We start from the raw sequence: 27,509 nt of genomic DNA, 5'->3' as shown, positions 1-27,509 counted from the left end.
ATTCATGACTCAAAAAATAAATAAGAAATTATCATCGGACAAACAGACAAATTATTACAACTGTGATATACGGAAAATTTCGAACATGCCGTACCGCCAGTGCCAAAAAATAGAGGATATATCTATGTGTATATATTAAACAGAGCGACAAATACGAGAGATCGTTTAAAAATGGACCAAAATGTGGTTAGTCCTTAAATTGCAAGCTTTATATTACATAAGCATAGACGCTATACCCTACAGATATATATATGTATATATAAGTATATATAAATACATATGTATATCAACGCTTATGTATGTATAGCGCTTATGATTTGATTTGACTTGTTGATTGCCTACAAGCTAATAATACCTTATGTTTTGCGCTAAGACTTCTACACATGATATATCTAACATCTAAGCATATAGATCATACATTAAATTAGTTATATATATATCTGTATGTATGCATACGTATCATTTGTGTGTGTATATGGTATATATGATATTTGTTAGTAATGTATACAATTGTATAATATTGCAAGTTTTCAACATTCAGTTTCATTTGACATTTTATGCGTGTGTTTCGAGTGTGTTGCATTTAACCTATATACAATACAAATTGCTTGTCTTCCATTCCTTATATAATATAATATTACAAATTGAGTTGTCATTTCTTGATCTCATATTTTGTTTGTTTTTTTTTTTTTTTTTTTTTTTTTGTGTATTTTAGATTTAGTATGTGGAGCGGGCGGGGTGGGGCGTGGCTGCTTATAAAGCAGGGAAAAACCTTCCTTAATTTAATGACAGGTTTCTCGATTACAACTACAGTCTACTCAATAATACATAACGATGGATCAAACCCATAAGAATCAATGAAAGGAATTCAGTACTAGCAAAACTTTAAGAATTATATATATATATAGGTATTTGACAATTATTCTGAAATGAATCAAGAAAAATAAACCAAAACTATTTTTTTTTAAATTTTTTTTGGTATTTTCAAAATTCTTTTTTGAATATCAATAAATTCAATTGCATTTAAAAGAGAAATTTAAATAAAATGAAATTTATAAAGCTTTTACATTCAACTAGAAACTTTCGGAAATTATAAGCTATGTTTAATTACAATTTCAGTTTCGTGAGCTTTGTAGTTACAAAATATTGAATTCCTTTCAATTATTCCAAACAAAATATTTTAAAGAGTCGATTTAGAAAATCATTAAAAATATAAAGACTTTCCACAAATTGACTCTTCTCTTATTTTTTCATTATTTGCCTTCACTAAGACATTTTCGATTTTTGTTTTGTTTTGTTTTTTTTTTTTTTTTTGCACATTCCAGTATTTGTTTTTTGTGTGTTGTTTGAAACAATACCATTCTGTTTATCTTGAAAATACTTTGCTGTCCTATTCGGGTAATTATACACCTATTTCCTATATGGGTCTTTCTAATGTTGCCTGCACTGCAGAGCGTTTGCTCCACATGTTTTGTTTATATACAATAATGATATATGTGTATACATACTACTTCTCAGTTTTGTTCGCTTAACGAGTTATTTTAAATAAAATAGATACATATACATACATAAATATATTTATATGTAGACTACTACATATAAATAAATACATGTATGCTTCTATATATATTATAGAATTCGCATTGTCCTTTCACATTCAGAATAACCCCTGGGCGCCGGCTAGCCGTTGCCTCCGAAATCACAAGAATCATCATTTGAGCGTATTGTATATGTTATCCTCTCCAGCTAGTTCCACGGTGGTCACATGCTGCTCTCCGAGTGGCTCTTCGCCTAGGTAGACGGTGTGGTAGCTAATCGAGGTGTTGGCTGTGGGGCAGTTAATCTCCACCCGACTGACAGACTGCGATCCATTCGGCAGATATTTGAGCGAAGCGTAATCTCCATCATCATCCACTGCATCATCTCTGTCCTCCCCTTTATCGTCGTGATGCGATGGCAGCTGCGTCAGCTGCGTAGTGGCCGAGAAGCCATCGCAGGTGTGCGATGCGCAGATCTCAGCATAGATATTCTCCTTGGCGTAATCCACAGCGGCAGGCAAAATGGGCACTGGCTCCCTCTGCTGCTCCGCGCTCTCCAGGCTGGACATGACCAGAGAATCACGTACACTAGAGTAGGGCAGATCGTCTTCCACCAGCGATGTCGGTGAAACAAGCGCTGCAGGCGAGAGGGCAACTAAGCCGCCCAGCAAGGAAACGCCGCCAGCTGCACGGCGTCCTGTGACGGGCTCCTTGGCCAGCTGGAGCTGTTGCTGGGCACGGAACTGCGTCTGGTTGCGCTTCTCGGGCTCCGATTCGTGCAGCTGCATCTTTTGAGGCAGCGAAAAGTGTCGCAGCTGATGCAAGCTGCTGGAGGACTTGCTGTACTGCCGTGTCTTCACATGGAACTCATTGTAGAGCTTCTCGGTGATGAAGGATTGCGGCGGCGGCGTCTGATTCTCCACATCCTCCAGCTCATTGCCAGCCTCGCTGATGGCGTCCGCGTGCGCTGCGAGAAGATCAGGTCGTTGCTGACCGCGTTGCCCATTCAACAGCTCAATGTCCTGCAGGGACATGGATTTCTGCAGCAGCGTGTCCAGAGATTTGGGCATTGAGTTGCGCTCCATGCTATTGCTTAAGGTTGTAGTCTCCGTTTCGCTGTGCAGCGATTGCGTGTCAGCTGAAGCAGCCACTGCTTCCTCATTGCCAAAGCGCTCCTGCAACAGCTTGGACATATCCGTATAGCGTTCCATGCTCAAGCGCTTGGCCTGCGCATCCAGCTGCAGCTCCGTCTGGGACTTATCCAGCTGCTGTTGCTGCTGGTGCTCCTGCTTGCGAAACCATTTCTTTTTGGTGGACTGAAAGACCTTCATGCGCTCTGTAATACGATTTGGTGTGATCTGAGTGGATGCCTCGCTAGCTGCAGCAGCTGCTGCGGCCACCTCCTTAGCCTCCAGTTGCTCCAAGTCCGTTTTGCTCAGAAAAATGATGGAGTCCTCCTTCTCATGAGCCGCCGTGGCCGCCATGCTGCTCTTCTCGCGGCGCAGCAACTTGGGCAGATGCAAAGGCTTCAATATCTTGAGACCCTCGCGCGTTTTGCTGCCTGAGCGCTCGTTGGGCTGCATTAGCTCAATCTCCACCAGCTTCAGAAACTGATCGCAATTGAATTGACAAAACTTGAGCATGTTTTGCACCTGGGCATTGGCCAGCATTCGCTGTTCCGTATCGAAGCCAAGTAGACACTTGGTTAGCTGCATCTCCCGGCTGACATAGAGTTTGCGCAATTGAAGCTGCTGCTGGTGCTGGTGCTGCTGCAGCTGCTGCTGCGGCTGCACCTGGCCATGTCCGTCCAGCTCGTCCAGCGGGCAGCCAATGATGACATCCTCCCGACTCACTCGGCTTATGCACAGCTGTTCGGGTATCTCAGCGCCCGCGGGCCCCGAGATGTAGCGCAGCGTTAAAGGCAACTGCTTGGCCGCTGCCACCAAGGCGCCTAGTCGATATACACACTCCGGATTCAGCTTACGCTGCGTGTCGCCCATCTTTTGGAGCAGCTGCGGAATGCCCGGCTCGATCTCGTAGAACTTCCCTTTGGTTGCCAGTGGCACATACATCACTTGCCTCTGCTCGTTCAGCAGCTGCGCATAGCGGCCCTTCTCCTTGTCCCGGCCAGCTATTAAATTCGACTTGGAAATGCTGTTCAGAGCATTCGAATGATGATGGTGCTGCTGCATTCCATGATGCTCCTGCTTTCCGTCCTCAAAGACAGCGAGCAGCTTGAACACCTGCCCTCCCCTCGCAGTCGTCTTCACGTACTGCGGCCTCTGCTTCATGCTGGGCAGGCAACCCTCGTGGGTGGGACTGGTCGCCCCGTTAGCACCGCCGGGCGGAGAGGACTCCGTGAAGGCGGGCATATTGTCCACCGACGCAAACTTGTAGACGCGCTCACGCACCAGCTGCATTAGCGAAACATACTGCGTGGCAGTCGGCAGTCCCTTTTCGTTTAGCAGCGAGAAATACCCTGTAAGATATTAGAGAAATTAAAGTCGATTTGCTTCATTTTATATACAATGTGTAATAAAGTGTTTAATAATGAAGAATCTACCATGCATTTACCTTAAACAGCTGTCATATACACATTGATATGTAGGTTATGACAACCTAAAGATACTGGAGTTTCCAGGGGAGAACAAACCCAGTCAAGCCTACATGGCTCAATTGAGTCTGACGAGAGGGCTTAGACCTATTGTTACTAAATCATTCAGTTTTATATACGCTATAGCATTCAAATGAATCGATAGTGCTCTAGGGAGGGAGCGATCATTAGGCGTGATGGACTGTTTAAACTGTGATGGACAGGTCTTACAAATGGCACAGTTATTTAAAGCTGAATATGGGCTCTTATATTCTGCTTAAAATAACTATGAATAACTATTTATAGGACCCGTCTTTGATGGCTGTCAGCTTCAAATATTAATACTCAGTTCTCTACTAAAAATACCATATATCACACATTCATCAACATATTTAAAGAATGTCTAGTTATAATTGATTAGCGAATTCGTTTATAGATATAAATAATATAATTATCATGTCACAAAATCGACGCTATTCCCATTTAATTTTTCATTAGATTTTCCAACCTTTATCCAATCATTTTATGTAAGAATATCGTATATCATATCATATAGCTAATTTTGTTTGGATTTACAGAGGTTTTTAGAAATTAAGTTTAGTATACATTTTACAAAATTCTTCTAATCGCTTTACAGTTGTTGACAATTACCCAGATTCAGAGCCACTGCAATATCTAATTAGACACTCGTTTTTTATTATTTTTCATTTTTAGCTGTGCGCCGTAGAGTATTACGCAATTGGGAGATTACGATTTTGCCCATTGCATTGGATTCGCCTTTTTTGTTGAGTTCGGCTGTGAAAAGTCACACGAACTCGACAACAATGGGTTGGATTGCTGTCGCAGTGACAGTGACTGAGCCAGAGGCAGAGGCAGTCGCTACGCTTACATAATACCCCGATGAGCAATTGCTTTGATTATATTCTAGTGCAACTCCGAAGCAGAGTGTGTCCCACTGTCTCCGTCCGACAGACAGCCTGTCACGCATATAAGCTAAAGCGAACCGTAACCCAACTCTAAATCAATGCACTCTGGGCCACTAAAAGCTTGAATAGCTCACTAAATACAAATATTAGCCAACTTTATCATTGCGTGGATTAGTCATGAGAATGTATCACAGCTACGTAATTACCTCGAGCAAAAAAAAAGAAAGAAATTCACAAATTACAAAATAAAATAGTGGCAATGCAGGCAAACATCAAATCATCTGTATACGACTTTGAGCTGATAATAAATCAAACTATGAATAAGTTAAATCGACTACCTCTAATTGTAGAGCTAAAAACTAAACTAAATTCTTTTTGTTCGGTTCATATTTTATTATGATTTTTCTATTTATATTCTTTAAATTCTATGACTTTTTATAGTAGAAACTTTAGTTTGTGAACTGATTTCGACATTTTAAAAGTGTGACTTAAACTTTAACTGTAACTGTAACTGTAACTGCAACTCTAACTCTAACTCTAACTCTAACTCTAACTGTAACTGTAACTGTAACTGTAACTGTAACTGTAACTGTAACTGTAACTGTAACTGTAACTGTAACTGTAACTGTAATTGTGACTATGACTGTGACGGTGACTGTGACGGTTACGGTGACTGTGACTGTGATTGTGACTGTGACTGTAACTGTAACTGTGACGGTGACTGTGACGGTTACTGTGACTGTGACTGTGACTGTGACTGTGACTGTGACTGTGACTGTGACTGTGACTGTGACTGTGATTGTGACTGTGACGGAGACCGTGACAGTGACTGTGATGGTGACTGTGACTGTGTCTGTGATTGTGACTGTGACGGAGACTGTGACTGTGACTGGAACAGCATACAGTACTTTTCAAGATGTTTATATCTTTACACACAATAATTGAGAATTTTAAATGGGGTCATTTTTGTGCCACTTTAGTAATTTTCGTATTGTTGCATGCGATTGCAAGTCCTCTAAAATTTATCCGAATAAATTAAAGTCTATTATTAGCTAAATCAGTCGTGTTTTCTCAATTTGTCACTCACCGCCTGCCTGCCTGCCTGCCAGTATGAATCATGGCTAATGAATAATATAGTCACGCATATATTTAAACTCAACTAATGAGAGGGCGCTGGAGCGGGAGGGAGAGGGGGAGAGATCTTCCCTTGACTCACCTGGAAACTCCTGGGGTATTAGTACCCACTTCTTACGCTGCGTCTTGGCATTGTGTCCATGATAGATAATACGATGACGCACAAGCCTATAGAGAAGAAAGAGCTCGTCGTGGCCAGGCTGGGGGCAGCTGCCGGCGCTAGAGGATGAAGTGGTGACAGGCTCGTTCACTTGCTGTTGCGAGTGAGACTGCAACTGCAACTGCGACTGCGACTGCGACTGCGACTGCGACTGCTGCTTCACGCCTGTCGAGGAGTTGCTCGATGCAGCTGTTGAGGAGCCATTAGATGAGCTGGACTGCAGAGTCTCGTTGGAGCTCTTGCTGCTGTACAAGATGCGCACCACGCGCGGCAACGGGTACCGCTCTAGGAACACATCAGCGGGCAGTGGGTCCTGCTAAAGGAATACTTGATTAGACGAACTTGACTAGGGATTAACTGAGATCTTGGCGCTTGCCTCACTGCTGCTGCTGCACTTGGAGTTTTGACTGTCGCCAGTGGAGTAGTCGCCGCTCCCATTGAGGCCCCCACAGAAGCCGCTGTAGCCCGCGGTGCTGCTGGCCATATAGACACCTGCATTGTTGATATTGTTGTTGTTGGAGCTGTTGTTCGCCAAGCCGTAGCTGCTATTAGCGCTGTTGCGCTGCCTGCGTGCCAGCCGCTGCTTCAACTCAATCTCGTTACGACGCGCCAGTCGCGCATTTTCGAAATCTGCTACAGAGAACATATTGGAGCTGGTGTCGTGGGAGTTGAAGCGACGCAGCTTCGGGTTCCGTGCCTCGACAGCAGCAGCGACAGCAAACGCTGCTGGCTTGTGGCCGTGATGCACGCCAGGTGGGGCACCTGAAATACAAAAAAAAAATAAATAAATAAATAAATAAAAATCAGTATATCAAATAAACACAAACGGAAAGAATCAAATGTATATTGGCCAGTCGAAGATAAAATACCCTCGCTAAGGTAATGTTATATATCTATGTTAATTCATTTTGTGTTCGCTTACATCTATGATAACAATAGGATACACACAATGAACTATCGCTATCCAGCTCAAGCCAATAAGTTATTCAAGTAAGTAAAGAACATACTAAACTTGAGCATCAATAACATTCACATTTATATATACTTAAATGCATATAATAAACCTTTTTTAAAATAAATTTAAAACGTTAATTAAATATATTTACAATTCAGGCATATCCATACATATATTCTTATTGAGATCCGATTTGAATAACTGACTTATTCGGATATCCGAATTAGATTCCGAGTCAATATATGCATGCAAACATGCAAATATACATATATACATGCATATATATTTATAAATAAATACCATTTGTATCACACTTAATAGCATAGCTCGCATACCTTCTGGGCAAGGGTATTAGCTTTAGAAACAGGTAGCCCAACCACACAGTGCATTAGTGAGCTAATAATCTATATATATTCTCGTTTATATCTATGTATATATGTCTGTATGTACAAGCATGTATACATTTATAAATCTAATTGTCGCCGCCCTGCATTGGGGAAAATCCCACACAACAAACTTACACACACAAACGCACAATCAAATGCAATTGCAGTGAAATTTTAAACTGTTGCCAAGCGCTGAAAAGTTTTACAGTTTTTTAGCCCAAGTATTTGCACAGTGGTTAAGAAGAGCGCAAAATGGAAACAAACGTTTTTGACAGCTCTTAATTAAATGTCAAACTAAACATCCTTGTACATCTTGTCTTTAAAAATATTGACATATTTTTAAATTAGTATTTTCTTTAAAAACAAATAGACATATATATGTATATATATATTTCAACATTTAAGCAATTTATTATATTTAGTATATATATTTAGTATATATATTTTAGGTTTCGACTGGTTTTACTTTAGGTTTATTAACAATATAAATCTATAGAAAGTGATATCTATATGAATATTAATAATAATGATTAATAAAATGAATATTTATATTAAGCTACTAATTTACAATTATATACAAAATTGCATTTTATCAGCAATGATATTACAATTTGTAGGTTTTTATTACACACTTAACGGTGTTGTGTGTTTTTAAGTACATTATAATAATTAAATTGTTCTGATTTGAATTTTAATTGAATATCAGTCAAATCCAAATCCATTCATTGCTGCCGCGATGAACGAACTTTCTACAATAAAACCCGATATTCCAGTCTATGCGTAAGCCGAGTACAAAATATGTTAATTTATTTAATTTATACATTAAAGCAAAGACAAATATTGCATATTAAATATTCATTATTGGGTTTCGAGTTTTGTGTTGTTAAGGTGATCGATCATTCACCTTTAAAATCGAGAGTAAATAATAAGTAAATAGGCTTAACTTGACTTATCAGATTTAGGAGCCGGACAAATTCGCGTAATATACGTAGACTTATAATTTTTCGAAGCAACTGGTATTACCTGACTGAACATAGAAACAGCTATTGTGCACATATATGATCACGATTTGATCATCTATAAAATTAAAAGCTCAATTAAACTTAATATCTTGATTTTGATTCCTTATTGTTCGATTGCCGCCCATTGTATGATGCTGATTCGCAACTGCTACTTCTGCTGTTGTTGTTGCTTTATAGGTCGGTGAAGCGATTACTCACTTTAATTGCGCACATTTGACTTAATTTTTATTTTTTTTTTTTGTTTTTTGTTTTTTTTTTGTGCATTATTGCTTTGTAAATACACTCACACACACATACTCATGAATTCGCAGCTGATTGTAGACTGCAAGCAAGGCAAAACCACGGCGATATTATTGTACAATATAACAGTGAAAGAGTAAGAAGTAGCAAAAGCAGAAGCAGAAGAAAGAGAAAAAGTAAACGTTTTGCAATTGCGCTTATCTTTTGTGAAATATCAATTGCAATTTGCAACAAACACAGCAACTGTGCCAAGTGCTCGCCCGTCAGACGACAGTGGTGGGCGAGAGACAAGCGGTGAACGAAGCGGACGAGGCGTGCGCTGCGTTGTCGTCACGTTTTGTGAAATTACGCGAAGCGAACAGCGCGCGCGCTATTCAAGCCGAAGCAGAAGCAGAAGCAACAGAGAACAGAATATGCATGCAGCAGTAAAAGCAACAACTACAGCCAGAAAGGCATAATCAAACAAATCTACTAAAGCCATAAACTCTCTTGCGCTTGCTCTCATTCACGTTCGCTCCCTTATTCTCTCTCTCTCAATCACGGACTCACTGTACTCTTTGCTTATAGCGCGTGCCTTGCCTTGCATTTATTTCGATTGTATGCACTACTTGCACATATACATACAAATGTATCGTGAATGTATTTATGAATGTATAGGTAAATCTTTTCAATTCCCACACCGAAAAAAAAAAGCTTCCCCTGTTTCTTCACTTACCGTTACAAGCAACTGAAGAGCCATTACCGGGCACCCCTTGCACTACAGCTGCCACACTTCCTCCGCCAACAGCAGCTGCGCCAACCGCTGTAGCAGCTCCAGTGCCCACTCCTGCCGTGGGTGGCGCTGCGCCCGCTGCTGCAGCAGCTGCCATGTGCGGACTGCTTTTCACAAGCCAATTGGCCAGATGACGTTGACGCTCGAATTCAATATTAGTGCGTTGCATTTTAGCTTCTGTTTGTGTGTGTGTGTTTATTATTATTGTTTTTTTTTTTTTTTTTTTTTTTGTCGATGCAACGTATAATTCCTCAATTATTGTTAGCGTTTACGTCGACTGCGCCGACAGCAGCGACGCGTTGCCGTCGGTTATCTACTACCGTACGCGTTAACACGTCTCGCGTTGTCAACTGTCGAAAGCTTACTGACGCAAAGCTGAGTAACGTAACTGCAGATCGCCCACCACGCTCACAGCAGACTCTTGCTGTCGCTGCTGCTGCTGCTGTTGCTGTTGCTGCTTCTGTAACGAGTCATTGAGAGAAAAAATTGAGAGAAAAGTTTACATAAGTGAGCGCTCAAATAAATAACAAAAACAACAATGTCGAAATGTGCAAAGCACAAAAGTGAATAAAAAGATGTTGATAATGAATGAGAGAGCGAGTGAGCTGGCGAGCAAGCGAACGAGTTGTGTGTGCTACCAGTATATATGCGTATATGTATAAATGTATTTATATACATGTGTATGCGCTGTGTGTATATACATATATACATACATACATACATATGTGTGTACGTGTTGTGCATAAATTAAAATTGGCCTGCGTAACACTGGCAACGATGACGACGTTATCACCCAGCTGCGCTTGAAATTCTCTCTTTTTCTCTGTCTCTCTCTCCTTACTCTCTATATATATGTATATATATCTTCTCTTAGCTCCTGCTTTGTTGTGCTGTCACAGCTTGTTCAATGTCGCCCCGCACCTTAATTGTTATCACTGTGCGCGCTCTCTCTTCTGCCGCTACTACATCTATAGCATCCACAAACAATCCGCTTGGACTAGTCACAACGTCTAGCAGCGCAACGACCGCTGCGCGTCATCTTAAAAAAAAAAAAATCGACAATGTACTACGTAACGAAAAGGGGGCATAGGCGACGACAATGTTGCGGGCGTCAGTGTGTCAGGCGAGACATTTGGCTTTATATCACACATGCATACATACATAGTCGTATGTATGTATATGTAGGAATACATTGTACATGGTACATAGTATGTATTGCTATTGCTTTGGCTTTTGTTTTTATGTTCTTTCTTAGAAAGGGTCTCATAATTTTTGTCATAATTTTGGCAAAGCGCACTTAACGGCAAGTAGCCAAAATTCATTGATATATTTCTTAGTATATATACATATGTACAGATGTATGTATATGTGTATATATGTATATTATATGCATACAATGTATTTGTTCCGCATGACGGACTGAATTAAGCGATCTGTCGACATTCAGCGTCTGTTGCGAGCGCAACTTTTTTTCATTAGATCAATTAAACTTGCTAGACAAAGTACTGCCAACAACTACATACATACATCGTGCGCACGTACATACAGTTGGTAACAAACTACACGCCTGTTGCGAAAAGCACAAATCACAAACTTAACATGTTGAAAATGCTCAAAATACCATTAAAATGTATTTAAATAAATGCTTTACTTTCCGTTTTATTTGACATAAAGCGCATATAATATTGAATATATACAGTACATGCATCTATACATACATACGTAGGAAACAGCTGTTCAGCATCAGTTCTGTGCACTTTGAGTGACGTTTTGCTGACATCAATTCACAGTGGTTCGCCGAATACAGCTGTCTCATTTTTTCTTGTGGAGGAAGTACAGTTTGTCAAATATCTGGCTATTGTTCGAATAAAACTGCATTTACAGCTTTTCTCTTTAGAGTTGCCACACAACACAAAACAAATCAAGTCAAAAGCAACAGTTCTTTTACAACCCCATAAAATGGTTGCTAAAGTTGATTATCTCCCAGTCTTTTATGTTATTTATTTAAAGATACAATTGTTTTGTAGAGTAGAAAAGTGCGATACCAAAGCACTAAGCTTCTGGTATGAAAGCAAAATTATATTTTTGTTTAAAGAATATTCGCGAAACATTGGATTTAAGATCTTTGATTGACAATCGTATCTTAAGGCTATCATGGCTTATTGTCGAAGTTGGTTATATTTTAATTTTGTTTATATTATTATATCAGTTCAATCGAAAGATCAGAGCCTTGAGTAAGTGTATACAAAGTTCGAGGTAAATGGCGTGTATGTATGTATTGAAGGTTGTTTCTTTCTTCCGGACATCAATTCGAACTCCACACTAGACTGTGCCATGCTTTTTGTAATAAAAACAATTTTGTTAAAAAATTACGTCAAATATGATTGAAGGGTATAATATTTGACGTAAAACTATTTTTATTAGAATAAATGAAGTTTAAAGTATGTTTATATTAGTTTTGAGTTATATTGCTGCCTATATAAGCTTTTTTGTTTTTTTTTTTTTCATTGCTTTCGAAATAAAATTGAAGAGTATGCGAAATTCCCCTAGAGTTTATTTATTTATTTATTTTTTTTTATTACGCTGGGAACACGCACGCAAATTTGCAATTAATTTGTACACATATTAAAATGATGTGTAACTATAGGACATAGTGTTTTTAATGACACTAAAATACACACGAGCATATACACACACACACACACATCTATATATAGGCAGACACACCGACAGCTTTTATTGAAAAGTGTGCGTTTGTTTGCTGATAACTACAGCAATTCGTACTCTATCTCTCGCTCTCTATTTACGTTGTACTTTGCAATTACGTAGCGTAAGCATCTGCCTGCATTATGGCACGTAAGCTTTTTTCTGGGTAACGGGATCAAATTCGTAGCTGCGCTAATTTTCGTTTGTAAGAGTCCACTGTCTGTATGCTGTTCTGTTTGTATGTTTTGTTTGTGTGTGTAAGCATGCGTTCGAGCTAAAGCTAATCTTTTCGGCAGCGCATTAAAGCGTCGGCTTTTCTATTGTGGGTGCTATCCATCCATTCTCGTGTGGATTCTCTGTCAACTTTGTCAACTGCTTCGGTTTCTAGTTAATGAGCATCGGCAATTCGCCGAGCACCTCAGGTGTTTCCCCTGGCGCATGGAAGCGCGGCTTGCTTGTCAAGGGGGATTCAGTCGGCCGCTCTGCTCTGTTGCTATTGTCTTTACATAGTTTTGCTAATCTCATTTCCATGCGTTGCTCCGTCGGGCCCTGTCAGCTGTCGCCGCTCTTTTTGATGAATCACAGGCCTGCCAAGCGCACACTGCTAAAAATACTTGCGTACACGCTGAAAATGCAAAATTCATGGCCGCCGGCCCGTGGAATGCGGTGAAGGCGGCTCCAACATCTACGACAAACTGGCAAATGAGCCAAACATTTGCGGAGCGAAAGGCAAAGCGGAATATGTGTTTAGAGAGGTTCAAGCGCCGCTTAGGTTACGCAAAAGTTGCAATCTGTTGCCAGGCGACGCGACGTTCCGTTGCGGTCTGTGACTCAGTAAAGCGTCGCAGATCCACAGTTAGCGGTCAGCAGTTGCGGCGTCAGGTGGCCGGCAGGCGGCATATGTATAGATATAAATCTGTATACATATGTACAGGTTTATATGAGTGTATGAATAGTTTGGGCTATTTGACCAATTCGCCGCACATTAAGCTACGGCCAACCCTTGAATGAGCGGCATACCGTGGGCGGATTTGATTTAAGTGCCGGCAAATGAAACATCAGTATATTACATATCCTTTTTTATAAAAATTATTTTATTATGGAAGATGTACAGGACAAAACTTAGCGCTCATTCACCGACACACGTCTTCCTATATGACAAATCTTTTTCCTGATCAGCGTTCATTTGAAAGTACTTTCATGGGATCTGGAAAAATCCCGATCGACTGTACCCATTGTGGAAAACCAAAGGACAAAAGAGGTTACTCCCATTTATTGAGGAAGATGGCAGGAGGCAAAAAGGATGATTGGAAAAGAATTTAAAAGTTCGACTTTACGTATTGAATGGATTAACCTAGTATCAAATAGTATTTTCACACACTTCCTCTCCACCAAAAATATTTTGTTTCTTCTGGAATAATTCTACTATAGCCAGTTCCGTCATCCGATTCTTCACATATTATTTGTGAAATATCTATATTTTTGCTATTCATTGAAAACTCCACTAATAAAATACAAACAGATACAAATGGTTATACTAATAAATATCAATATCTATTTGAGATAATAGTTGGTTATAATCTTGACATAAAATATTTGCATAATATGCGATAATAAACAATAAAAACAAGATTCAAATGAATACGATGACAATAGAATCATTTTTGCTACCAAAACTGTCATTATAAAGATTTGTCAAGCTTTTTACGAGAGGAATATGAAAAATATACTTTTAGAAAGGTTACTTAATTTCATTATAGGCAGAAAGTAAACAGCGAGGGAAACGAAATTGAACACCTAAATGAAATAGAAATTAAGAAGAAATATTTGGTGAATAATTAAATATATTTTTCAATAATAATATGCATATAAATAATAGCAATATAGCTCAAATAATTTTCATGAAACATATACATTTTTTTTTTCATGATTGGGAACAATTGGCTAATTAAATTGAAAGTTAAACGAAGCATCGCATAAATTTAAATGTGAATACCTCTGCCGTTGTAAGGGGCCTAGACGAAAGCTTCTTAAGACATGGCTTAAATGGGCTCGCCTGCGGATGTCTGTGCATTGCCCTAAGCCTCCAACGGCCAGTTGCCTCCCCTCTCCCAACCACATGCCCCTCTGCTAACCACCTTTGGGGACATGCTATTGCATTCATGTGCAACTAATCGACGTATGCAGGTTTATTGGTTTCGGCTTCGAGACCGAACGACAGAGAGAGATAGAAAGATACATAGAAGGGAGAGGGAGTGAAGAGCAGGGCGAGGGGTTAGGTTGCGGTGCAGTGGCAATTACGTCGCTTTTGCGTTTCGCATTTGATGATGTGGTCAGCCAGGCAGCAGGCAGCAGGCAGCCGGCAGCCGGCAGCTTGCCTATGCGGTTGGAAATGCGCCGTTAGAGACGGACGGACACGTGGCCAGAGCGAAGAGCAGAGGTCTGGAGCGGAGCCGGGCGGGGCGGTGATGGGAGGTCAATTCGAGAACAGCATGTGGTCACCTAGCAAGCATATGTATGTATATGCTGCACTGCACTGAGAGAAAACACCAATAAACAATGTTTTTAATATCAGTAGTAGATTGGGATTTGAGTGGAACAGGAAATCAAGACTCTGATCAGAACAAAATAATGCGAATATATAAACTGTGAATATAAATGTATATAAATGTGTATAAAATGATACGATTTAAGCATAAATATCAACCTAAGATTTCCTCAAATGTTATACTAGATACAAATATTCGTTCAGTGTATTCCTGTAGATTTTATGTCTCGTGCTTTGATTCTAAAGTGGGCAAAATTATAGGAAATCGGGAAATGGTAAGCTTATATGCGATATGGCCGTAAGTTGTGCATGTTTATGTACTAAACGCATTAAACGATGGACAATTATTTATTAAACAAGCAATGAGAAAAGCAAAGGGGCTAAAAAGCGAGAGGGGGACGAGACAAACACAATAAGAGTAAAGCAAACGACAATGTGAACGGATGAAGATGAATGATGATGCAAGATATATGATATAAACATATATATAAATAAATATATATGTATATAAACTTACATTTTATGTGTGTAGAGGTGGCTCGGGTCGAGGGAGCAAGTAATGCGAAACGGAAATGTGAAATAAATTCAACTTCGTCAAGAGAGATTTTTCATTTGACAGACATGATGAATGCATAGACTTGAATTAAAAAAGAGATAATTAATCAATGCAAATTATGACATATGTATACAGTTTTCATAAATCGTAGTATCTGAGCAAAAGCTTTCAAGACCAACAAAATATTTAGGCTTTTAGAACTCTGTAAAGGCAATCATTCAGCACATAGAATTCTATCAGTTATATATTTTAAGTTATATATTTTTAAATGGATGAGGTAATGCAAAAGGTTGATAATATAACAAAATATACTTCTAACTATTTAACAGACAACACCTCTTGTGGACTCCTCACAAAGTGGACATTTAATGCATGAGAAGAAGCCAAAACTTCCAAAAACACAGACATTAAAGAAAAAGCGCTTTATAAAGACTTTGCAAAAGATGAATGATCAAGAGGGTCATCCAGGGAACAATGCTAAGAAGCGGAAATTGGAGAGAAAAAAGTCAAAATGTTTGGTCCATGAAGCACAAGGAGCAAAGCATGGAATGAGGGAAGCGCGGAAGAAGAAGGTAATTAAGGAAAGATTCAATACGGCAACTAGGAAACAGATTTATCGATAGATAAAGTAGAGCGATAAGATCAAAAAGAGTCCTACTTACACTATGAATAAATATAAATATAGTTAGCAAATAGATAGCATGTGGTATGGCGTAGAGGATAGTGATAGATCCATTCTGCAGCAACTTGAGTAACAGAATCTCCTACGGTAGTCACTAAATTTTATTTTTCATAGACTAAAGCAACTCAAACGGAAAACAGAATTGTACTAAATAATGCCGTGTTCCGTTATATTGATGCTATTATCTACTCAAAGATGAAGAAGGCCATGGCACATCCACCCATTTACATTAAGTACGAGGAGCCCCTGGTCCAGTTTGCCAACTACGGCCACGAACCGGTAACCGGACGCCTTTATGCATGGGATGATGTGGCTGACTTGCCCAAGCCCTTCGATCCTTATTGGATGCTGGTGCTGGGGAATATGAGTCCGAACGACGACAATTCGATCTTGAGTTTGAGCCTAGCGAGTGGTATGGATCTCTCTACCATAGCCAATGAAACAGAGCTATATCTGGAGCTCATAGTAAACCATTCAAGTGGACATCGGCGATGCGATTGGATATACGAAATTCTAAGCTATTTAAGTTTATTTGGAATGATTTTTGCAGTCCTTGATCATTTTCACGACATGCTCAATAGGGAGCAGCCTTTATCGATTTTGGAATGGAGTTTTAGCGAATTGGGTAACTTTTTGCGCACATATTTGTATATTGATATGTACAACATAAATTAATAAATATTGTTATTGTTATACAATTTTTGAAGAGTCTCTAACGCTATTATTTTTAAATGATATAGTAGAACGACTTTCTAATATCCGAAATATGCTGGTAACTTCAGAGCATATTTCTTTAACAATCCAATTTATATAGAATTAGTCGAGAGTGATTTATAAACTATCGGATCTTAAACTTTAGATAAAAGAAAATATAAATTTTACTTAATATTTCTTCTGTGTGATAAATTTATAGTTATATCTGGTAAATAGCTACACTTGGTAGGACAGACGGACATGGCTTAAAGGACTCAGCTGATATAATCATGAAAGATCAAGGAAAATTGTATTGTATTGTATGGAGAAATGCTTGGCAGTAACTGGACTTTTCCTTCGGGGCGGTGCTTGGGCCTAAGCCACGCCCCTAGAAAAGTTGTTAAGCCAAAGTTTTTGAAGGAAGTTGTATGTGTGGCAAGGGCTCGGCAGTGCGAAAGGGAGTTGTAATGGGTTTCGGATGGGTCATGAGACATGGGACGGGTTTGTCAGGGAGGGCAGGAGGAACCCAAGAGGGAGGGGAGCAAACGTGGTGCTGTCTACGGCGCCGGCAGCTGGTCGCTGCTATCTGCAGCTGCGATTTATTAACAGTTAGCTGTCGTTGTTATTTTTATATGTAGCTGTTGTTGTTGTTGTTGCATTTCGCAGCTAGCCGTTAAATTTATGGCCTGCAGCCACATGATGAATGATTCTGATAATAATATTTTGTTATTGCCTTTGCCTAGGGCTCCATTTTTATACCCTCCACAAACATATATACAAATATCTTGCCTCTTTTCTGCTGTTGCAGCAAGTTTTGGCTGCGTTTAATGGGGAACTAAAAACAACCCGCGAATAACAAATTAAAATAAAAGATTTTATATATTTTCAAGTCAACTTGGAGCCAGCCGTGTCTCAAGCCCTAAGGGGCATCCATTGCCACCAGTTTCTGCCTCCTGCTGTGCGCTGCACAAAAATCGCAAGCTGCGAGACCGAGCGAAGCGCAAAAGCATCCAGCCAAACTAATAAACCAAAAGGCTGCCACAAGAAATTTGGCAGTAAACTTTTCGGTTTTTAGTAGCCAACTCGCAGAAACACTCGCCATAAATGTAATTATAGATTCCATCCCAAATATATTCACAGTTCCCCACTGCGACAGAGGGCTTTAAGGGGCGAATTAGCTAAATTCTAAACTGCACTTCAGTCGACTTTTTAAACTAAATAGGATTTGTTATTTACATAATATACTTAACTCATTATCATTATTATTCATTATCTTTATTTACAACTAAAAGCCATCTGCATAGGTAATACACCCACAGCAATGCGAATCTTTAATGAAAATCTGAATAATGTGCCTTCAGGGTCGATTAGTGAGTTGAGTGAGTAGGTTGAGTTCAAGAATCGCTAGTGGTTAAGTGGACTATATTATATGGAAAGAGGGCTGATGGATACCCCACGAGTGAGCATGTGTGTGTGTGTGTAGGTGTGTGTGGGAGTGAGTGTGAGATCGGAGCTCATTGCATATGCAAATTGTAGACGATTGGTTTCGCATTACATAATTAATAATTCAATGAAAATGTGCATGCCAATCAAGCGCATGCAAGAACCCAGCCGTTGCAATTTAGATATATACACTCTCCTATATATACATATGTATGTATAATATATGTATATAATGTATTGGTTAACGCTTTGATGGACAGCTATATTCTGATTACAGCGAAATTTTGAAAGATTTTATCAAGAAACCAACCAGCTTCAATTTTCATTTGAAATATGATTCCAAAGACTACGGTAAGATCGAAGGGTCAACGATCGAATAAACAATCATATATAGCTCAAATAAAATGAATCTCCTCCAGCAGTAAAAGAAGTTGAGATTCGCAAAAGAATTAATAAAATAAAATTCCGGGATTATACCTTGGCCTAACTTGCAAATAATTATTTTTACATTTAACCAATTATTATCCAGCTATAATACGGCCTTCGAAAGATGCTAATTTCAATCTGAAGAATTTCCAAGATAATATATAATAGTATAATAATATATATAGTATAATGTGGAATTCTAAGAAATTTAAGAAAAACAATAATTGAAAGCTAAGTCGATAAGTTAATATTATATATTGCAGCTAAATATAATATGAAAATAGTGCTATAATTTACGATTGATTTTCACTCTGATACTATATTTTTCACTTAAGTCACACAGTATATTTAGAGTTATATACTCCTTTAAACTGCCTACAGGGTATGCGCTAGTTGGTCATTTCACTATTGATCAGACATATGGCGTATATGGGGACTGCGAGCTCTCTAATTATAGCTAGTTAGTCGACATTCTCGATAGAGCCTATTTGCTCGAATCAATAAATTTCACAGTTGGATACACAGGTGGCGCTTGGCTCTGAAGAGGGGGTGGGTGGCAGGCCAGTGGTGCTACGGTGCAGACATAGCAATTTGGCAGCCAGCGAGCTAAATGGGCCTTTTGTTATAGCTGCGTGTGGGTGTATACGTATGTGTGTGTGTGTATGTGTGGGTGTGCACTCAACATAAATTCATAAATGTTTGCTGCTCTCTGGAGTGGGCTGCCACTACCTTTTAGCCCAGCAGCAGCTGCACCTGACTGCAACCCCTTTTTTGTCAGTGCACAGTGGTCAGAAATCATAAGAAAATCATGCTAATTTTATTTCATCTAATTATATGATCTCTATAGAAGACTTTTATGCAAACGGCTTAATAGACATTTAGCATATTCAGAATTTTTGATGATTGATTTAGTAGTAAATGCTACAAGATCACAGTTTACACATTTTCAAACTTTGGCTACAGATCCGTGAAAATATATCGATTTATTTTCGCTGACTAAGGACGTAGTTGATTTCAAATTGCATTAAAAAGTCTGACATAAAACTTATATTTTTTATATTATATTCTTAATACTGTTTTCCCCACTACTAATATACTTCATATGGTCAGCAGTCAGCTAATTGTGTCGACTTAAATTCATGATATTGACTTTATATTCCATCATTCAAGATCTTTTTATTTCATTCTTAAATTTTATTTTATTATATTTTTATACTCTTGCCCACTGTGCGGGTTACACCGTGGGATATATTTAAGCAAGTAGTATTGCTTTTTATTGGACGTCAAGCAAACGCAAATGTTGTTAAAGATATATATGTACATATATATATATATATATATATATATATATATATATATATTTTTTTTTTTTTTTTAATGTATATTTATATAGCCTTTAAATATATCTTTCTTGTTTTTATGCAACCGTTGCTCGTTAAAAATCACTTAAAATTCCATCATCATAAATTTGTCTAATACTTTGTTTTCACGTGTTTGTAGTTCTCTCAGTAACTCTTTCAACTCCCACTCAGAATTTAGAGTGAATCTGTGGATCAGTTGCGGCATCTGCCTTAATTTGTTATGCGGCTTTCATGCTTTATGTAATAAAAACTTTTCTCCACTCGTAAATCTCAATAAACCAATATTTTGCGTAATTAGATTATCTCATTTGGGACCGAGAGAGAATTCCATTATCTTATAATTAAGCATTGATGCGTCACAATGACCGAATTTCGAAATAGTATGTGAACTAATCATAGTTCCCTAACTTTCATGTATACTATATAGGAATACATTCAAATATATGTTAGTATTTTCCATTACTAACCTGGGTTATAGAAGAATGAAACAAAGAATTAAAAAATATTTCATAATAAAAAAAAATTGCAAATTAAATATTCCAAAAAGGCGGTTTTATCTCAAGCTCTAATCTTTCATAAAATGAATTATTTATATACATATATATAAATGTAGCAAAATATGTAGATGGAAGCAATGGACTTGCGGTTAATTCTATATAGTAAACTGTTTTAATTTTATATGAACTCATTTAAATTTGCTAAAATTCAAGAAAGTTGTTCTCAAAGTTCCCTATGCTTTTTATTCCATCCATATAATGTTCGACTTTAATAGGTATTACAATAATATTGCCTCACTCCATTTATTCTCAAATTCAGTTAGTTTCACATGTCACAAATATTCGCTTCACGATTGTTTCGATTGTTATTGTTTATTTCTCCGACTATAAGTTTTCAAGCAAAATATCCCATATCACTTTCCACAAAAAAAGGAGATATTAGGAAAACTTGTCTACAAATGTTTACATAATGCGAACCACAATAGCTCTTCATCTCTGTCTCTATCTTTGTCTCCGTCTCTCTCGCGCTCTCACTCTTTATGGCCCCTCTTTCTCTCTCTTTCTCTGTTCAGATGTCAGACTGTAGACTCTACCCTGTACTCTGTGGTGTCTGTAGGTCTATCGTCTGTACTAGGTGTGATGTTTGAACTACACTCAAGTCAACTTTACTTTACTTTACTCAGCCCAGCTCTTCTCTGCTTTTCTTCGCTTTCCTTTGCTCTCCTTTACTTTGCTGATGCTGGTTGCTTTGCATTTCTGTTTTAACGGGCAAATGTTTTTGCATCACTTGGCTCAGCCAAAAAGCACGACCGGAGCTTATCCTTGGATGTCCGGGTGCTCGCTTTCGGGCGACGGGCGACGGGCAACGGGCTGGAGGACGAACTGAAGCACTTGGCGTAAAATAGAGACCGTACATAAAGCGGCAACAACAAGAACACCAACATTGCTGACGCTGGTGTTATTAACATTTCTGTTGACATCTTTTTTTCCATTCCTTCTTTTTTATACCCTGAACCCATTTTCAATGGGAAATCAGGGTATAATGGTTTTGTTGAAATGTATGTAACAGGCAGAAGGAGGCCTGGCAGACCCCAAAAAGTGTATATAATCTTGATCAGGGCTGATTTAGCCCTTTCCGTTTGTCTGTCTGTCCGTCCGTCCGTCCGTCCGTCTGTCTGTCTGTCCGTCCGTCCGTCTGTCTGTCTGTCAGTATATTTGAACGCGTCGATTTCAGAAGATACAAGAGCTAGAGACTTCAATAAAAATGTAAAATGTCCGTGTATACCACGCGGATATCGAGTTGTGCTTTAAAAATCGATATTTTTATCGATAAAAACCTTATCGAAACTCAGTTATAAAATTATATCACCTATAACTTTAAAGCTAGTCTCCAAATTTTTAATGTAGATTTATATACAATTTATAAAATTTCGGTTTTTGTTAAAATTTCCCCCCACCCGTATATCCACCCCGTTACCATCACATTTCTAAAAGGCTTTGCTTTGGCAAATGCATGCATATCCATGTTATAATAATTATATGAAAGCTTCATGAAGATAGTATGTCTACAAGAAAAGTAATTAAATAAGTTAGCTATTGCACGAAGGGTTCAGGGCATCTCGTAGTCGAGCAGTCTTTTTTATTTTTTTGAGGGTGTGCATTTGTGTGTGCATGTTTTTTTTTACATTATATCATATGTACTTAGCCGCCTTCTCAACTCAATCTTTCATATACGAAGCATTTTTTGATTAAACGTGCAAGACTTAAGTCGTTTCAACGCACAGTGTTTCAATTTGATTTTGTATTATTAGATAAAAATCACAGAAGCGAGAGAGGGAGAGAGAGAGAAAGAGAGACGCGAAGAATTATTGAAATATCAGTTCCTCGAAGGGCTCAGACGATTTTATAGTCGAGCAGTCTCGACTACAGCTTTGTGACTTTTTGTTTAATTTATTATTTATTGCGTAAAAAGAATAATAAATGAGTATACGAAAATAGTATGCTATATAATTATATAATTTCCATCAACTTGCCATATTTGACATTTGCCAAATGTTCCATGTTCCACTGAAATCATGGAATATATTGCAAGGTTTTAACAGAATCAAAAGTAACTCCTGAAGTCTTTTTAAATAGTTAAAGAAATAGAAAACCTACAATTTAAGTAATGGCCAGGGTATACATAAAAACACACACATCAAAATATGTAATTACTAATGGCTATATTTGTAAGAAAAATTCTGTGAAATGCTGGCTAATGACCGATTACAATATATACAGCTTTACAGATAATTGTATTGTATCATCCATCAATTATAAAACAATTTCCTGTCGCATTCCAATGTCGCTAAATTGAAAATTGGGGTCAGTCAGAGAACAGTTTCTAATTGCACGGGCATCGTTCAAGGTGGCCAAAAATGAAGCTGCTGCGGATCTGGGCATATTTTCTGCTAATCTTGGTGTTCGACTGGGCTGGGAGTGGGTGTGCTGAGTATGTGGTGAGCGTGGATCGGTTTGTCTTCACTCCCATAGATCGGGAGTTGATTCCTTCGCAGAGCGCCACCATTGAGCATGTTGGCAATCGTAGCTACCTCTCTGGGCACTTGTATTTGGGTAGATCAGTAGACAACGTCATTGCACTAGCCTCCTTGGAAATATCACGTCCAAATTTGCCACGTGTTCGTCTCTTCAATTCGAAATTCGATGTTTGCAGCTTTTTAAAGAACACCTACAAAAGCAAATTTCTTCAGCAGTTCCACTACAGATTCGTAAACTTCATTAATGTGCAACCGTCTTGTCCACTTAAGCCGGTAAGTCGATCTGTCGGCACTAATTTCTAGTCCCTTTTCGTTTACTGCATAACGAATCTTTGCTTTTAGCATCTGAATTATACACTAGAACGCAGCTACATAGATGAACGCATTCTGCCCGAGTTGCTGCCCGAGTGCAGCTACTTCTTCAACGTGGAGTTTCGAGAAAAGACCAAGCCACTAGCCAATTTGCATATTTCTGGCCAATTACATCCAGTTCTTAACAAGAAAAGGGGACCAAAGAATCGCGTCAAAATATAAAATTGATCTATATAATTAAAAAAAACTAATACAAAATATCTTGCTTTAAATGCGAATATGTAAGCTTGGACAATAAATAATCAGATTACTTTAAAGAGGGATTCTAGCCAATGTTTTTCTATTCGACTGAGACACTACCTAAGACAATGAAATTTCGAAAGCACAGAGGGAATTCAAATTATTATATAGACAAATTCAAACATGTACAGTACGCATATAAAGAGGTTTCCAAAATCTACTCAAACCTTCAATCAGTCTGACATTAACTTAATTGACTATTTATGGATTTATTTCAGTCAATCATTCAGCTTGGAATAATTGTTTTGGCACAGAATCTTTATGAAACTAATTTCAATTATTCGTCCATTAATGTCTGGCTAATGTCCAATATAATTTTGTTCAATTGAAGGGGATCTTGTCGTGGAATATAAAATTAGAGTTCAGGAATATCCTTGACAGTTTTAATAGATTCTTTTCTCGTTATGTTAATCAAATAGTTTTAGATAGATGGATAGATGGAAATAATAGATTAACCCAAAAAGCTACATTCTTTCCTTAAAGCTTCATTACTAATGGCTAGAAATGTCCTAATTGATCAGGGATCAAATACAGTCTAAATCGAAAATCGCGATAAATCGAATAAAAAAAAATCGATCCCCTTGAAAAATATTCGTTCTCAATAAATCTGAATAGTTTCAATTTCAATGTAAATCTAGAAATTTTCTTGATTGCATCCGAATGATAAAATCGACGTGCTGACTTTAAATTAGAACGAAGTTCACAGATCTGAGCAGATAATTAATGCCAAACAAACAATTTCAGGCGCGTGTCATAATTCGAAATTTTAATGTTATTTTAAGTATTCGTAGTTATCAGATAATTGGTAATAATTTCATGCTTTGTCCATTGTGCCACTTGAGACTCATCTCTCGCCATGTCCGGTTGGCTCTGGGTTTTGGTCTGTTTGGATTTATCAGTTGCGGCTCAACATCGCAGTTTTCGCTTTGTAGTCAACAACTTTTACATTAGACCCACCGTTCCAGATATTTTTGAAAGCATCAATTGGACTCAGCCTAATCGCAGCACGCTTAGTATTGCTTGGATACTCAAGCGGCAAATAGATCAGATGGATTTGGAGACATCCTTGGACATAATCAAGGCCGATAAACAGAAAATGCGTTTATACCACATACGTTTGGATGCGTGTAAGTTTCTAACAACTATTCACAAAAATCGCATCTTCAATCTGTTCGCAAAGAGTGTGAATAGAGGAAGCAATGGACACCTAAAGTGTCCCTTGAAGCCAGTGAGTATTCATTCGACATGTCTCTATGTATGTATCATTATGTATATATTGCATATAATCTACAATAATGGACCTCTTTTAGAGTCTCAACTATACTATTAGCAACATGCACCTTAGTGAGGACGATTTCCCCCAATACGTGCCTGAATGCCATTTCAAAGCAATATCTAAATTCTTCATTCATCAGAAAGTGGCTATACGCATGCTCCTTGAAGGCGATGTCGACTATAAGCACTAAATATTTATGCCGACAAAATAGACATATATAATAAAAAAATAATAATAAATTATTACAACCTAAATTATATTATAAAATGTATTGAATAAAACCGGGTTTTTAGATAAAGGGTTTTGTATACCGTAGCATATGGGTTTTCTTAAAATGTTGGTAGCACACAGAAGGAGGCGTGACAGACCCATAAATTATATATATTCTTGAACCTGTCTGCTAGTCGGTCTCAGAACCTAAAAAAGCTGGTGACTTGAATTAATCGATAAAAAATCGATGACTCTTTCCGTTTTAATTAAATCGATTTAATACCAAATTTCTTTTATATTTCGTACATTTTCGGAGCGGACGTCCATGATGGGAATGATCGGAATATCTTCTCTCCGAGGTGATGGGGCTATCCCCTAATCGGGTAAACCCGTTTACCCCACTCTTATTAACTTCGTTCGGATAAACAGCAACTCGGGATTTGCAGAAAACCGATATATAATTTTCACTTAATGATCGAGAATGATTCCAAAATGATTACCTTGAGCACAGAGAGAAATATTTTTAAAATGAATTTTATAAACAATACAACAATTTTATAAAATTGTACTATTATTTTTAATAGGTCTGTTAATCTCAATCTGTCAATCTATAATAACTCTACTTAAGCGTGTGATTCGAAGCTTATTATTACTTTATGAACCTGATATACTAAGCAGAGTTCAGCAAACATTGCGCATCGAGTTTCAGCCATGGCTGGTTGGTTTAAGCTATCTCTATTGCTGATAATTCTAACCCTTGGGCTAGATGCTAAGAAAGAGCAACGTAAACTTAAACTTGTGATCGATACGTTTTATGTGAAGCATCATGCTCCTGACCTCTTTGAGGAGCTCAAATGTGTAGTGACACAAGCTAATCGCAGTTACCTCAGTTGTAATATGATTCTACGGCGTAGCATCGACCAGGCTGAAATGATAACTAATTTCGACATCATAAAGGCAAACAATCAGACGATGAAGCTTTACAACAATCGCATGGACTTTTGTCAGTATTTTACTGCCTTGCATAAGGTGCGCTTATACCGGGAAGTTGCGAAATCTTTTGTAACTAGATTAGGCGAAATGATCAAGTGCCCACTGAAAACGGTGAGTAGTCGATATCTGTTAGCTAATATATATATTACTGAAATTAAAAAAAAGATGTGACTTCATATCGATCACCAATACACTAATAGATTATATTTTGAGGCGCGTTATATCTATCAAAAATTTATCTGTAGATCAATAATATATGTATAAAACATAACCAATATTTTCTGAACTAATATTTGATTTGCAGAACTTCAATTATACGCTTACTGACTGGTATATGGCCGAGAAACATGTGCCCAACTATTTGCCTGAATGTAAATACAAAGTATCCACGAAATTTTATTCCTATTCCAAATTGATTGTCACAGCCCTAAATATTGGAAGGTTACTCTCTAACAATTAGAGCCTTTTAAATTGTGTTGATTTCTGAGGCATGGATGACAATATTCTTATCGGAAAATAAAGAAAAAACATTGAATATAATATTATTATTTTTAAATAAATATTTAAATGTTGTAATCTGCGCAACCAATTTCCAAATTAATTTTAATGAAGTGGAGATACAACTACACTTTCAGACAATATACATAGATGTAATATAAACATAAGATCGGAAATCATTTGGGTATGAAAATTAAGAAAATTAAAAGTCTGAGTTTATTCATTTAAACTATTCATTGTAATGATAAAATATATTGAACATTTTCGATTGTATATTAGGTATGCAAAATCTATGAAGCTCTCCATATCATTTAGCTAAGGTATATTCTGATCTATGTACAATTTATGGATTGTATGAACTAATACAATAATATATTTTTTGGACTAACATTCACATTCATATTTGAATTTGAATATGAATACACATTCAAAATCTTATATTCTCTATATTCGTACCTATAATTGGAACAATATTTAAAATTTCTTTAGCTGGTATTGTGATGAAAATTAAATACCTCTTCTTAAGGTTATAATAAAGCAATTTAAAGTCGTTTCTGATTGGAATTGCAATTATTTCCCGAAATATAATCGTTTTAGGATTGCAAAATCTTTAGAATAACTGAAAAATGTGTGCAACCTTTCAGGTCGGCGTCGCGACATGATCCAAAATATGTATATCCTCTGTGTATATACTGAAGGATCGTTGCAATATTTCGAAATATGACGTAACTTCAAATCTCGGTGT

General features: G+C 37.8%; 5 protein-coding genes across 22 annotated transcripts in view; 4 read left to right on the top strand and 1 right to left on the bottom strand.

Annotated features, from left to right (window-relative positions):
- Positions 1-670: 670 nt before the first annotated feature.
- B4 (imaginal disc development protein B4) overlaps positions 671-27,509 on the bottom strand; it is a 55,317-nt gene continuing 28,478 nt past the window's right edge. For 15 of the 18 annotated variants that reach the window (XM_089466042.1, XM_089466035.1, XM_089466043.1 and 12 more), the window contains exons 4-7: positions 9,670-10,186; positions 6,728-7,113; positions 6,274-6,667; positions 671-4,017 (exon numbers count right to left, since the gene is read on the bottom strand). In XM_089466042.1, coding sequence (XP_089322168.1) covers positions 1,712-4,017; positions 6,274-6,667; positions 6,728-7,113; positions 9,670-9,895 — 3,312 coding nt within the window. In that variant the 5' untranslated portion in view covers positions 9,896-10,186 and the 3' untranslated portion in view covers positions 671-1,711. Of the gene's footprint in view, positions 4,018-6,273; positions 6,668-6,727; positions 7,114-8,715; positions 9,640-9,669; positions 10,187-15,497; positions 15,618-27,509 lie in introns of those variants that run through there. The other 3 variants (XM_089466038.1, XM_018002143.2, XM_089466050.1) reach the window with 3 other exon arrangements.
- On the top strand, positions 15,662-16,920 carry LOC108610216 (uncharacterized). Its single transcript, XM_089466074.1, has 3 exons — positions 15,662-15,813; positions 15,866-16,108; positions 16,333-16,920. The coding sequence occupies exons 1-3, from the start codon at positions 15,805-15,807 to the stop codon at positions 16,891-16,893; spliced, it is 813 nt and encodes a 270-aa protein (XP_089322200.1). The 5' UTR covers positions 15,662-15,804; the 3' UTR covers positions 16,894-16,920.
- Positions 22,676-23,912, top strand: LOC108610222 (uncharacterized). Its single transcript, XM_018002177.2, has 2 exons — positions 22,676-23,448; positions 23,518-23,912. The coding sequence occupies exons 1-2, from the start codon at positions 23,056-23,058 to the stop codon at positions 23,707-23,709; spliced, it is 585 nt and encodes a 194-aa protein (XP_017857666.1). The 5' UTR covers positions 22,676-23,055; the 3' UTR covers positions 23,710-23,912.
- Positions 24,219-25,343, top strand: LOC108609684 (uncharacterized). Its single transcript, XM_089466076.1, has 2 exons — positions 24,219-25,015; positions 25,098-25,343. Exons 1-2 carry the CDS (start codon positions 24,644-24,646, stop codon positions 25,251-25,253), a joined length of 528 nt encoding a protein of 175 aa, XP_089322202.1. The 5' UTR covers positions 24,219-24,643; the 3' UTR covers positions 25,254-25,343.
- LOC108609683 (uncharacterized) lies at positions 25,964-26,926 on the top strand. The gene is made up of 2 exons (XM_018001405.2): positions 25,964-26,377; positions 26,571-26,926. Exons 1-2 carry the CDS (start codon positions 25,985-25,987, stop codon positions 26,724-26,726), a joined length of 549 nt encoding a protein of 182 aa, XP_017856894.2. The 5' UTR covers positions 25,964-25,984; the 3' UTR covers positions 26,727-26,926.

The sequence above is a fragment of the Drosophila arizonae genome, chromosome 3, assembly GCF_054131065.1.
Source record: "Drosophila arizonae isolate 15081-1271.41 chromosome 3, UAZ_ARI_1.0, whole genome shotgun sequence".
NCBI classification, from domain to species: domain Eukaryota; kingdom Metazoa; phylum Arthropoda; class Insecta; order Diptera; family Drosophilidae; genus Drosophila; species Drosophila arizonae.
The sequence above is the reverse complement of the archived record's forward strand: the minus strand, read 5'-3'. Positions and strand labels throughout refer to the sequence as shown.